Source organism: Schistocerca nitens, chromosome 2 (assembly GCF_023898315.1).
Source record: "Schistocerca nitens isolate TAMUIC-IGC-003100 chromosome 2, iqSchNite1.1, whole genome shotgun sequence".
In the NCBI taxonomy this organism is placed as follows: Eukaryota; Metazoa; Arthropoda; class Insecta; order Orthoptera; family Acrididae; genus Schistocerca; species Schistocerca nitens.
Window position 1 is genome coordinate 699,710,266 of NC_064615.1, and position 12,632 is coordinate 699,722,897.

At 40.3% G+C, this 12,632-nt stretch overlaps 1 protein-coding gene across 7 annotated transcripts in view; it reads right to left on the minus strand.

Moving 5' to 3' along the window:
* LOC126236857 ((E3-independent) E2 ubiquitin-conjugating enzyme UBE2O-like) overlaps nucleotides 1-12,632 on the minus strand; it is a 195,294-nt gene that overhangs the window by 12,030 nt on the left and 170,632 nt on the right. For all 7 annotated transcript variants that reach the window (XM_049946472.1, XM_049946471.1, XM_049946474.1 and 4 more), the window contains 3 exons: nucleotides 9,860-10,023; nucleotides 8,101-8,362; nucleotides 4,907-5,108 (listed from right to left, as the gene is read on the minus strand). In XM_049946472.1, coding sequence (XP_049802429.1) covers nucleotides 4,907-5,108; nucleotides 8,101-8,362; nucleotides 9,860-10,023 — 628 coding nt within the window. The remainder of the gene's footprint in view (nucleotides 1-4,906; nucleotides 5,109-8,100; nucleotides 8,363-9,859; nucleotides 10,024-12,632) is intronic.

The window sequence follows — 12,632 nt, forward strand, 5'->3', positions numbered from 1 at the left end:
AAGTACACTTTATTAAGCTGGTGGTTGTAATGTTTTGGGTCACGAGTGTAGGAAATGACACAAATAGTCAGCCAACGAAAGAATGGTATTTCAAAGAAAATTATGCGAGGATCTGAGAATCAGACAGATGACTTTCTTGTACTACTGTCTCTCATGGTGGCATTTGTGGCAATGTATTGATACACACATTTCAATAAGGGGGAAAAGTACACTCTTCTTGAAGGAGACAGTTTGTGGAAACTGATTTTTTTGGTTGTATTTATGTGCTATCTTTTAGAAGATAATTTTAGCTTTCAGAAAGAAATTATAATGATGGAAAAACAGCTAACGATTATATCAACAAATATGTGTGTATTTGAGAACCATTTACAGCCAAAGCTCCATCTGATTTTTTAAAGAAGAAAACTTTATTCCTGTGACAGTACATGCAAGAAAAATTATACAGTGTAAAACTTCATGAGTTATGGATATCAATAAAAGACAAATATCCACTACTCAATGAACATTAATTCCATCTGCAATCTGCAACATCCTATTTGTGAAAAACATACAGGGGTTGCTGAAATAAAAAAGTAACTATTGTATAAAAATGAAAATGGAACAGACAGTGAGGGCCACTGTTCCTACTTTGATTCAGAGATTTGAGACGTTGTGTAGTGAATAAGCAGCTCATCCATCCAATCAATCATATTAATGATAAATGTTCAATAAATTGTTTCTGAAGCTGAAATCTATGTTTCATTTGTTGTTATATTTTGAAACTCAGCTGCATCAACTGTCCACTCCAACTGCATTAGACAGACAAATTTTTGACTTAGGGAGCCAAGGAAAAATTCTTATACATTAAAGATGCCGGGAACAAAATCAATTTGGGAGCAACTGATATAGACTATTGAGTCTTATTATTACTGTTTCTCCTGCTTTCTATGACTTCATTGTGACTCTTATACAAAAAAAAGAGAACCTTAACAAGAATGTTTTGGGGCGAATTCCATAATGAGTTTCTTTCTACATTTGAGAGCAGTGCAATGTACCTGCAGTTCCATGGAAATATGCTCAGTACTGCCTCACAGACTTACTTACTTTGTTTAGCTTCAAGTCATGCACATGGAGTTTCCAGCAAAGAGCAGTCTTAAGGGTGACCACTAAACTGTGCAAATGGTGCACAGGGAGCAACTACGAAGAACTATTAATAATGAACGATAAAAATTATAATGTCAGCAGCTAAAAGTTTACAATTTACAAATCCTTTTCTTCACAGTCAATAACTGTAATTCATATGTAGCCAGTTTTTGAATTGTGATGCGAAGTATGAACACTGTTTGTAATTAAAAGCCGGCCGCGGTGGTCTAGCAGTTCTAGGCGCTCAGTCAGGAACCGCGCGACTGCTACGGTCGCAGGTTCGAATCCTGCCTCGGGCATGGATGTGTGTGATGTCCTTAGGTTAGTTAGGTTTAAGTAGTTCTAAGTTCTAGGGGACTTATGACCACAGATGTTGAGTCCCATAGTGCTCAGAGCCATTTTGTAATTAAAACCTACAAAGATAGGATAAATGACCCAGTTTAACTGGGACAAATATACCACATAAAAGTTGGGTATCTGGTCCTACTTAAAAGGCAGAGAGAAAACTTCAGGAAATGAGATAATCAGCTATAGTTACTCACATTCTGCTTACAAGAAGTAAATGGAGTGATAAGTCTGGCCTCAATTTTTTTATTTTATTGTTATTTATTATTCGCTAGTGCTTTTATAAGGATTGAAACTATTGTAATCAACATAAAAAGGACCTATAACCTCTACTCTCTATTTGGAAACTTTATACATTTGGTAGACACAATATTTACAAAAACAATCTGAAGAACATATTCAATCTGACCATAATTCACAATAACGACTAGTGAAAGCCTGCAAAAATAGTATATTAGGATCTATTTCTTTGGTCGTATCAGGGTAAAGGTTAACTTTGCTAAAAAAACAGACTAATGGTAATAGTATAACTATGAACTACGAATAGTTATATAACGAACTGAATTACTTCAATTCCAGCATTGAATTACATTCGCTAAACTATATAGTCCTAAATGAATCTGAAAATGTCATGAACGTTCAGAGCTTTGCAGCTTTAACAAACCTTATAAACTGCGTTACACAAAAGCCGTTAAGCAAAACCAAATGATGGACAGCCCAGCTCAGAACTTCAACAATATTATGAAAAGCATGGATAACTACTCACTGTGAAGAGGACAGGCTGAGTTGCAGACAGGCCAATGAAAAGATGGTTAAACATCAAGCTTTCAGCCAAATGCTTTGTCAGAAAGGTAACACATTCACACAAGCAAGCACATAGCACACATCACTTACACATGACCGCTAGCTCTGGCCAGAATACGAGTGTGTCCAACAGAAGTAGCAATCCGGAGTGAGGTGTGGAAGGGAGACAGAAAGCAGGGTATGGGTGCAGAAAGAGAAGTGAGCACTGCTTGGTGGTGCGTGCAAGGATTAGATGGTGGCAAGACAAAGCTGTCTGGTGTGGTGTCGGGAAGCTGTGGGGGAGGGATGGAGGGGAGGTGGAGGTGGGGAATGGGGTACAGAAAATGAGAGTTGCAGACAAGGGGAGAAGACCAGAGGGTGTGTTGGCAGAGAGCAGCCCACAATGAGTGTGAGATGTGCACTGGGAGGAGGTGACAAAAGAGATGGGGCAGAATTGATTGGCTGGTGGGTGTTGCTACAGTAGTTAAAGACAGGTTGAGGCTGGGACAATCTTTTGTAAGGATAACTACCATCTGTGCAGTTCAGAAACGCTGGTGGTGGACGGGAGAATCCAGATGGCCTGGGTTGTGAAGCAGCGACTGGAATTAATCATGTTATGTTCAGCTTTATGTTCGGAGTACTCCACTCTGCTCTTGGCCATAGTTTGGCACTGGCAGTTGATCCTGGTGGCCAGCTGGTTGTTAGTCATATCAATATAGAAAGCTGTGTAATGAGTGCAACAGAGCTGGTATATGACATGACTGCTTTCACGGGTGGCCCAGCCTTTGACAAGGTACAATAAGACTGTGGTAGGACTAGAATAGGAAGTGTTGGATGGGTGGATTGGATAATCTTGTACCTGTCTCTTCCATAGGGATATGATACTGTGGCAAGAGGTTGGGACAGAGTGGCAAGGGGTCGGAATAGGGAGTGGCACAGGGATGGACTAGGATGTTGTCAAGGTTGGGTGGGTTACAGAACATTTTAGGAGGAGTGGGAAGGATATTGGGTAGGATGACTCATTTTAGGGCATGATGATAGATAAAGCAATGCATTTTGGCAGGTGTTATTCCTTTCACGCCAAAAAATCCCTCCCACGCAGTCTGCACACCCAGGGATGGTATATCTGCAGTGACAAGAATTCCTATGACCAGTATGCTGGGCCGGCCGGGGTGGCCGAGCAGTTCTAGGTGCTACTGTCTGGAACCGCGCAACCGCTACGGTCACAGGTTTGAATCCTGCCACGGGCATGGATGTGTGTGATGTCCTTAGGTTAGTTAGACCTCAGAAATTAAGTCCCATAGTGCTCAGAGCCATTTGAACCATTTTGAACCCAGTATGCTGGGGGTCTCACCAAGACCTTCTGAGACAAGCGCAATCTTCCAGATATAGTCTGCAAATAGCTCTCCCGCGCCCTTTACCCTCCCACCACCCCCAACAATGAGCCACAAAGGAGTGACCCCTTCATCAACCAATACCACAGCAGACTGCAACAACTGAATCACATTCTTCGGGCCAGGGCTATGATTACCTATCATCCTACCCAAGATCCTTTCCACTTCTACTAAAGTGGTATTCTACTGCCCACCAAACCTCTCCAACATCATAGTCCATCCCTATGTGACTCCCAATCCCAACCCCTTGCCACAAGGACCATATCCCTGTGGAAGACTCAGGTGCAAGACCTGCCCAATCCGTCCACCCAGCACTTCCTATTCCAGTCCTGCCACATGATTATCCTACCCCATCAGACACTGGGCTACCTGTGAAAGCAGCAATGTCATATACCAGCTCTGCTACAGTCACCGCACAGCTTTTTATATTGATATGACGACCAATCAACTATCCACCAGGACGAATGGCCACTGCCAAACTGTGGCCAAGAGCAAAGCAGACCACACTATGGCACAACATGCAAATGAACATAATATGATAGATTTTGATGGCTGCTTCACTACCTAAGCCACCTGCAGGTCCTGCCCCCCCCCCCCCTTTTCCATAAGCTTTTCTGAACTGCCCAGATAGGAGTTATTCTTAAAACTTATTCTCTGCCCCCGAAATTACCCTGGCCTCAACCTACATTAACGAACTGTCCCCACGCCCCGTCCATCACCTCCTCCCTGTTCTTGTCTCCCACCCTCTTTTTGTGCCACCCTCTGCCACAGCACCTGCCCATCTTTCCCCACTCTTGTCCTTTCCCTCAATTCCCCACCTCCCTGCCCACAGCCTCCTGATGCCATGTCTGCTGGCCGTCTAGTCCCTCCACATTCTGCCGGACAGCACTCCTCTACCCCCCCCCCCCCCCACCCATACACTGATATCCCTTCCCCTTCCCTGCCCCTCCTCCAGATTGCTGCTTCCATTTCATGTGGCAGCTGCATTCTGGTTTGAACTGCTGGAGTTGATGGTCATGTGTGTGAGGTGTGCTTGCTTGTATAAATGAGTAGTGTGTGTTTCTCTCTCTCTCTTTCTGATGAAGCCTGCGGCCAAAAGCTAATGTGTAAATGTCTTAATTGTGCCGGTCTGCAAATTAAGTGTCTACTTTGTGGTAAGTAGAAATCTACCTTTTCCTTACACTATTGATGCGTTTTATGTACTTAAGTTGTGTGTACTTCACTCTTATAATTAAATCTGATATATATCGTACAGAACATACTTGCTGGCATTATTGTTAAAATGCATGATGATTTCTTCTTTGAAAACTGAAGGAGGTTGCAGAAGCAGCTTTGTCATTGCCTGAACCAATTTTAGCACAGCCATTTCATTGTACATTCGAGAATTTTCTTTTCCTTGCTGTGAGCCTTTCTGTTTCTCATAACCAGCTTCATTGAAATATGGTTCACTCACTAGTATGAGACCTAGGAAGCAATAATAAATACAACTGTATATTTTATGCCAGAAACAACGGTAGTACGAGCAATAACTTTAAAATTACACAGGTTACAAGAAAATGATCAAAATTATACATAAAATATAAATTAACTAACATTTCATTTCAGAAATTAGCAGAAAGTATAAATTTTCCAACACAAAATAAAATTATGTACAATATGACCACTTTTATTTACTCTTGGTGTTTTCCCTTTATATTGAGTGTCTCTATAACACGATACTGTAAACATCTGTACTAATAATAGAACTATAAAACTATTGTGTGTGTGTATTTGAACCCACCAGTCTCAAAACCTACTAGACAGAGTTTTATACATATTACTGTTATAAGTGCACACGTAACTCTGTCTATTACGTTTCCATGACTTAACTGCTGAACAGATTTCCTATGAAACTTGGTATTTGAAGAATATTACACGAATTAAAAGACACTTATTTACTCTTAGAAAAAGTTTTGTACTCTGACTTTTGAACTTTTATAGTATTTGTGAAAATGTTCTTATTGGTTCATATGTGTCACACGACACGATTCAACGCAGCAAACTAATGAATTTTGGTACGGAGATGGCCTGAGCACAGAGAAAGAACACGGAGGGGGGGGGGGGGGGGGGGCACAGATGCTGAACAAAGATGCTCAATTAATTCTAGGATCTGGTGTTTGCAGTTAAGATTGTAATCATCCTGCAATCTCCCACTCTTCTTGTATTTCACTGTTTAAGTACAGCATTTTTGTAGCTTGGAGTCACCTATGTGAGCTAATGATTTGTACACTGTGATCAAATGTATTCAGACACTTTGCTGAAAATGACTTACAAGTTCGTGGCACCCTCCATCGGTAATGCTGGAATTCAACATGGTGTTGGCCCACCCTCAGCCTTGACGACAGCTTCCACTCTCGCAGGAATAAGTTCAATCAGGTGCTGGAAGGTTTCTTGGGGAATGGCAGCCCATTCTTCATGGAGTGCTGCACTGGGGAGAGGTACTGATGTCAGTCGGTGAGGCCTGGTACAAAGTCGGCGTTCCAAAACATCCCAAAGGTGTTCTACAGGGAAGAGGTCAGGACTCTGTGCAGGCCAGTCCATTACAGGGATGTTGTTGTCATGTAACCACTCTGCCTCAGGCTGTGCATTATGAACAGATGCTCAATCGTGTTGAATGATGCAATCGCCATCCTCGAATTGCTCCTCAACAATTAAGCAAGAAGGTGCTTAAATCATCAATGTAGCCCTGTGCTGTGGTACCACACAAAACAACAAGTGGTGGATGCTCCCTCCATGAAAAACACAACCACACCATAACACCGCAATCTCTGAATTTTACTGTTGGCACTACACACACTGGCAGATGGTGTTCACTGAGCATTTGCCATACCCACACCCTGCCATTGGACAGACACATTGTGTACCACGATTCGTCACTCCACACTACATTTTTCCAATGTTCAATCATCCAATGTTTACACTCCTTACACCAAGTGATGTGTCAGTCAACAGATGTTTCCATTTCACTATCACATCAGAAACAGTGGACCTAGAGATGTCTGGAACTGTGGAAATCTCACATACAGATGTATGACAAGTGATACCCAGTCACCTGACCACGTATGAAGTCCGTGAATTCCGCGGAGCACCCCAGTCTTCTCTCTCACGATGTCTAATGACTACTGAGGTTGCTGACATGGAGTACCTGGCAGCAGGTGGCAGCACAATGCACCTAATATGAAATACGTATGTTTGGGGGGGGGGGGGGTGTCCAGATACTTTTGATCACATAGTGTAGCATTTCAAATAAATCTCAGTTTTTCTAGCAAATCATTTAAATGATCATTCCGGCATCAGCCCAATATAGTGATTGGTGTAACTTGCAAACCCAGCTACCTTGGCCCTTCTTGATGCCTTCTGGCTAGAGCAAATAGACATTTTCATTTAATTTTCAATGCTGATATGCACCCTTCACAACAATATGCCAATATGACTGCTATCAATAGACAAATTGTTTAAAAAACTGACAGAGAAGCATAAATTTTAAAATAATCTATGTGTTCTACTTGTGTAAAGCCCTTTGCAACTAAACAAGCTTCCTTTTAAATACCTATCTGTTCTTTACTGAAATGACACTATATAGTAGCTTGACAAATTTCCAAGCTTCACAATTCTTCATTCATTGCAACTATCCATTCAGCTGCCACAACAGAATTAACTGCTTCATGATGCAATAGCAGTCTGTCATTGTTCCTTTCTCGCTCAACATACTTTGTGCTGCTTCATTATAAGCTTCACCTTTGTAATGATGTGTCACTGGAAGTTATTTGCTTAAACCCACTTTTCTTTTATTATGTCCTGTTTTGGCCTGCACAGTTCTCCTGAAGTATAGGTGTGTTCCACAAGTTCCCGATCATCTTAAATTAATAAATGCATTTCTTTGAAATTTTTCTCCTGAACTGAGAAACCACAAAATTCCTATTCTGTGCTTGAATCTTCCTCTTCACTTCAGATTTCATCTTCACTGCCAGGAAATGATAATGTTCCTTCATTGTACAGTTCAACAAAATCTTCTGTTCAGTATTTTACGTTGAGTATTTGTCACTCAAAAAGTGCTTGAATATAGAGGCTATAGATTTCACAACTTATTTTGTTTTTAGCATCCATATCCTGAATCTATGGCCATGTGCAGATTATCAATTGATCTACATCTAAGTGCGCAGTCACAGGGACAACATAATGGTCATTTCAGCAAACACTATAAGTTAATGCAATTAATTATTTGATACTGTCCAATTTTGGAATAGTGTAGTGTTCTTAAAACATGTGATCACACATACTTACTTGACATGATGACTGTTTACTATGAAGCAAAATTGGTTTCTTACTTGGAAAGAAACTGTAACTTTCAGCAGATTAGCACTAAAACCACAGATGGGATAGTGAAATTATACATACTGCTCATAAACCTCCTTACCTTGAATGGAAACAATTACTTGCAGAAGATTCGAATTAGATGTCCAGACTTCTGTTCCTTTCCCACTCCAGGTACCAAGTAAGCTAACACAAACCTTCCCATCTTCATAAAGATTTGGGTTCAAACGATCACTACAATAGCTGATGTAATGACATAGTGGTGGAGCTTTTGGATAATCTGCTGACAGTTGGAAGTCAAAGAAGAATAACCCATCTTCATAAGGTGTCCGCTCTGGTCCACGGATCATCACTGAATAGAGATCCTGACAAAAAAGAAAGTGTGGTGTTACAAGTGGTGTCTGCGCGCACACGCACACGCACACACGCCATGAAGAAAAGGTACTATAGATCTTTTGAATGAATTCTCCCTTGTAGACCCAATAGTGCTACCTCAGCATATACTTTAGGATAGGAATATGAGCACAATTTTTAAAAGAAGCATAATAACCAACAACCATCCATTCAAAAGCCAACATTTTTATATACATATAAATTTCAGTGTGCACGTATTGTAAACAATATGAAGATTTTATGCAAGCTACAAAACGGCAACACGTTTAATTCACTAAAATGTTAGTGTGGCTTACAATCCCAAAAATCTTATGCTTTACAACACATTACTACGTCCAAAATCAATTATTGGAGTAGCAATGAGAAAATGTACACTTTCAAATTATGCACTACATATCATAGCACTTACTAAAAGAGAGATAATGTCCTCAAGTTACTGATAATAATTTGGCATACACACCAAGAGCTGGTGCATTTTGTTTCCTGTGCAAAAAAACAAAATTGTTGCTCAAATATAGGCTTGATTTTCCACTGAGGACAAATGGGCAAAAGAAAGGCTGCACACACAGAGAAATTTATGAGTTGTAGCTATCTGGGCCACTTATGAAAGACATACTGTGTCAAACATTGACATCACTGAATTGACATTTATGTGGGCGTTAAAATCAGTCCCCTGCCTAGTCTGTTATTAGGGCCATGTAAAATTGTGCTTCGGGTGAAGTGTGTCCATTCAGCTGCAGAGCACACAACTCAGCACAACATGATCAACTTAAAAAGTTGCTTTGCAGCTCGTCCATCTGTATGCTGGTTCCTAATGCTATTCTGGTTTGTACAGATGGGGAAATTTTCTTTTGAGCACATTCTTCTTTATTCCAAGCTCCTTGGCCCATTTCAGGATGGTTTCTTCCTTACACACAACTTTTCCTCCATCCTCACCACATGTTCCTGCACTTCTCACTCAATCAGTTTCACATTTCTCTTTGACTTTCACACTTTCCTTGGCAGTCACGTTCTATCCTAACCCCACTCCCCACCACTGAACAATGATTAATGCACTGTATTCATACTCAGGGTAAGGAAAGTTCAAATCCCTACGTTTCCTTGAAATAACTCAAGGTAAATACCTGGATAATACCTTTGAAAAGAGCAGATGTATGATCAATGTGTGCGTGCTCCATGTCTCCCCCTTTGTGTGTTTGTGTCTGTGTGTGTGTGTGTGTGTGTGGGGGGGGGGGGGGGGGGGGGTTTGGCGTGGCAGCGCACACGCACGTTTGGTGTTGTTATGCACATATATTTGGTATAATAATTCCTCTATATGTTAAGTGGCTCTTTGGTAACTGTTACGTTCAATAGTATTACACGAAAAATTATTTGTTCTCACTAATTAATCGACATTGCATATTTCATTTGGGAGATGTATAGGCATGTATCTCAATTTCAACAAACTACTTTTGTGAAAAGCATCTTACCATTCGGTCCTCAAAGCCTTTGACCCATATGCCATCTGGTAATGAGGTTCGGAGCAACTTTAACTCTTTGCGAACTGTGCGGAAGAAATTCTGTGGGTCGGTTGGTTGAAACATTGTCAGCTTAAATTTGTGGCTATTAGGTGCTGCCTCCATAACAGAGAAAGCTGAAACAGAGGTTAATAGCACTGAACGAATATATATTTCAAAAATACTAGTGTACTACAAGCTACGAAACTTAGATGTGAATAAAGATCACGCAGAAAGAAAATGATTAAAATGAAAAATATTTAATATAGTTCCCAATTTTTTACACAATCAGTAACAAGTTAAATGTTAAGTTCTGAGGTACCCACTGCAGTCCACAGCATATGTATTTATTATGGCAAATAAATAGTTCTTATTATTACAACAATATCTTTTATCTACATTCTCCAAAGCTACTTTTTTGTTGTTCAGTACTTGAGACATACTAACCTATTTAATATATTCTTACTCCACATTCTTCTTGTCATAAAATAATTATTCGAAAATTATTTGCTATAATTTTTCAGTTTCACAAATGCTTATCTCCTTTTATATTAAAATAAATTGGTGGCATTTTCGACTTTATCATGTAACTTGTTCTACTGTTGCTGTGACAAGCAGCAGGTAGAAGAAATCTTTTGGTAGCTTTCTTCAATATTCTCAACTTCTCTTTCTGTTTTTGCAGATAGATATAAAATGATTAACTAGTTTAGTGAATAATGTAATCCTCACCAATATATTTTGAGACACACTGTTTATTTTAGCATATATGGTACAAAAATGTGAATGCACCTTCCTTCATGTCCACTGAATGCCACAGCTACCAGAATAAAAATCAGGTCTGTCTGTCTTCATGTATATGGACAAAAGTGAAAATCAGGTGACGGTAGAGAAAGAGTCATTCGAATGAGTGTCTAATCAATAACAAAGAATACTTAACAAGAAAAATATCATGAATACAATAGCTAAAACCAAGAATTCAAAGAAAGGATTTATGTCACAGCTGGGGGGTGGGGCCTGGTGGTTGATATACGAAGTGCATTCAAGTTCTAAGGCCTCCGATTTTTTTTCTAATTAACTACTCACCCGAAATCGATGAAACTGGCATTACTTCTCGACGTAATCGCCCTGCAGACTTACACATTTTTCACAACGCTGACGCCATGATTCCATGGCAGCGGCGAAGGCTTCTTTAGGAGTCTGTTTTGACCACTGGAAAATCGCTGAGGCAATAGCAGCACGGCTGGTGAATGTGCGGCCACGGAGAGTGTCTTTCATTGTTGGAAAAAGCCAAAAGTCCCTAGGAGCCAGGTCAGGTGAGTAGCGAGCATGAGGAATCACTTCAAAGTTGTTATCACGAAGAAACTGTTGCGTAACGTTAGCTCGATGTGCGGGTGCGTTGTCTTGGTGAAACAGCACACGCACAGCCCTTCCCAGACATTTTTGTTGCAGTGCAGGAAGGAATTTGTTCTTCAAAACATTTTCGTAGGATGCACCTGTTACCGTACTGCCCCTTGGAACGCAATGGGTAAGGATTACGCCCTCGCTGTCCCAGAACATGGACACCATCATTTTTTCAGCACTGGCGATTACCCGAAATTTTTTTGGTGGCGGTGAATCTGTGTGCTTCCATTGAGCTGACTGGCACTTAGTTTCTGCATTGAAAAATGGCATCCACGCCTCATCCATTGTCACAACCGACGAAAAGAAAGTCCCATTCATGCTGTCGTTGTGCGTCACTTTCGACACATCCGTAACTCCATCACCACATGTCTCCTTCAACTGTCGATCAATTTCAATTGGTTTCATACCACGCAAATTCAGAAAACGAATGATTGCACGCTGTTCAAGTAAGGAAAACGTCGCCATTTTAAGTATTTAAAACAGTTCTCATTCTCGCCGCTGGTGGTAAAATTCCATCTGCTGTACGGTGCTGCCATCTCTGGGACGTATTGACAATGAACGCGGCCTCATTTTAAAACAATGCGCATGTTTCTATCTCTTTCCAGTCCGGAGAAAAAAAATCTGAGGCCTTAGAACTTGAATGCACCTCGTATTACGACCTTCTGTTCCCGGGGAGCACATGATGAAGAGAGCTCTACAACATAGATTATTCCTGGTGATAAGAAAGACAACAAAGCATACAAAATGCTTCCTCTTCAAAGTATAAATGATAATTTGTGCACATGTTAACCAGAATATGTTTCATCAGACATAAATGACTCCTCAATGGTACACAATAATATGAAGTACTTTTCTGACATACTGGGAAGTAAAATATTGTCTCATTTACGAGAAAAATGCTACAGCGAAAAACTCAAAGCTGCTGTTCTGTCTAAACACATTCCTGTAAATTAATTTTTGTGCATCATATAGTACACTTAGTCAGTATTTTTTATTTACCTTTTTTTTTTTTGACTTCTTCCTTACGACACGTGAAAAGTGAAAAAAGTAGTTTAACTCAATGCTGTTCTTTTATAGAATTGAATAATTAATTAGTAGTTTAACTCAAATCTGTTCTTTTATGCAATTGAATCATTAATTATGAACCAGTCCTACTTATGTGCCCGCGACATGGGCCAAGCTAAGTGCAATTCCCGACTTCCATAAACCAACAAATACCAAATATTCTTTGGAAGAGGACAAATATTCCCACACAGTTTCCACAAATGAGTACTGGCAGATATGTGATAAAGAAGTGACTGACTAGAGTGGAGAAACAAGCACAAAAACAATTTTAGGCTGCAAT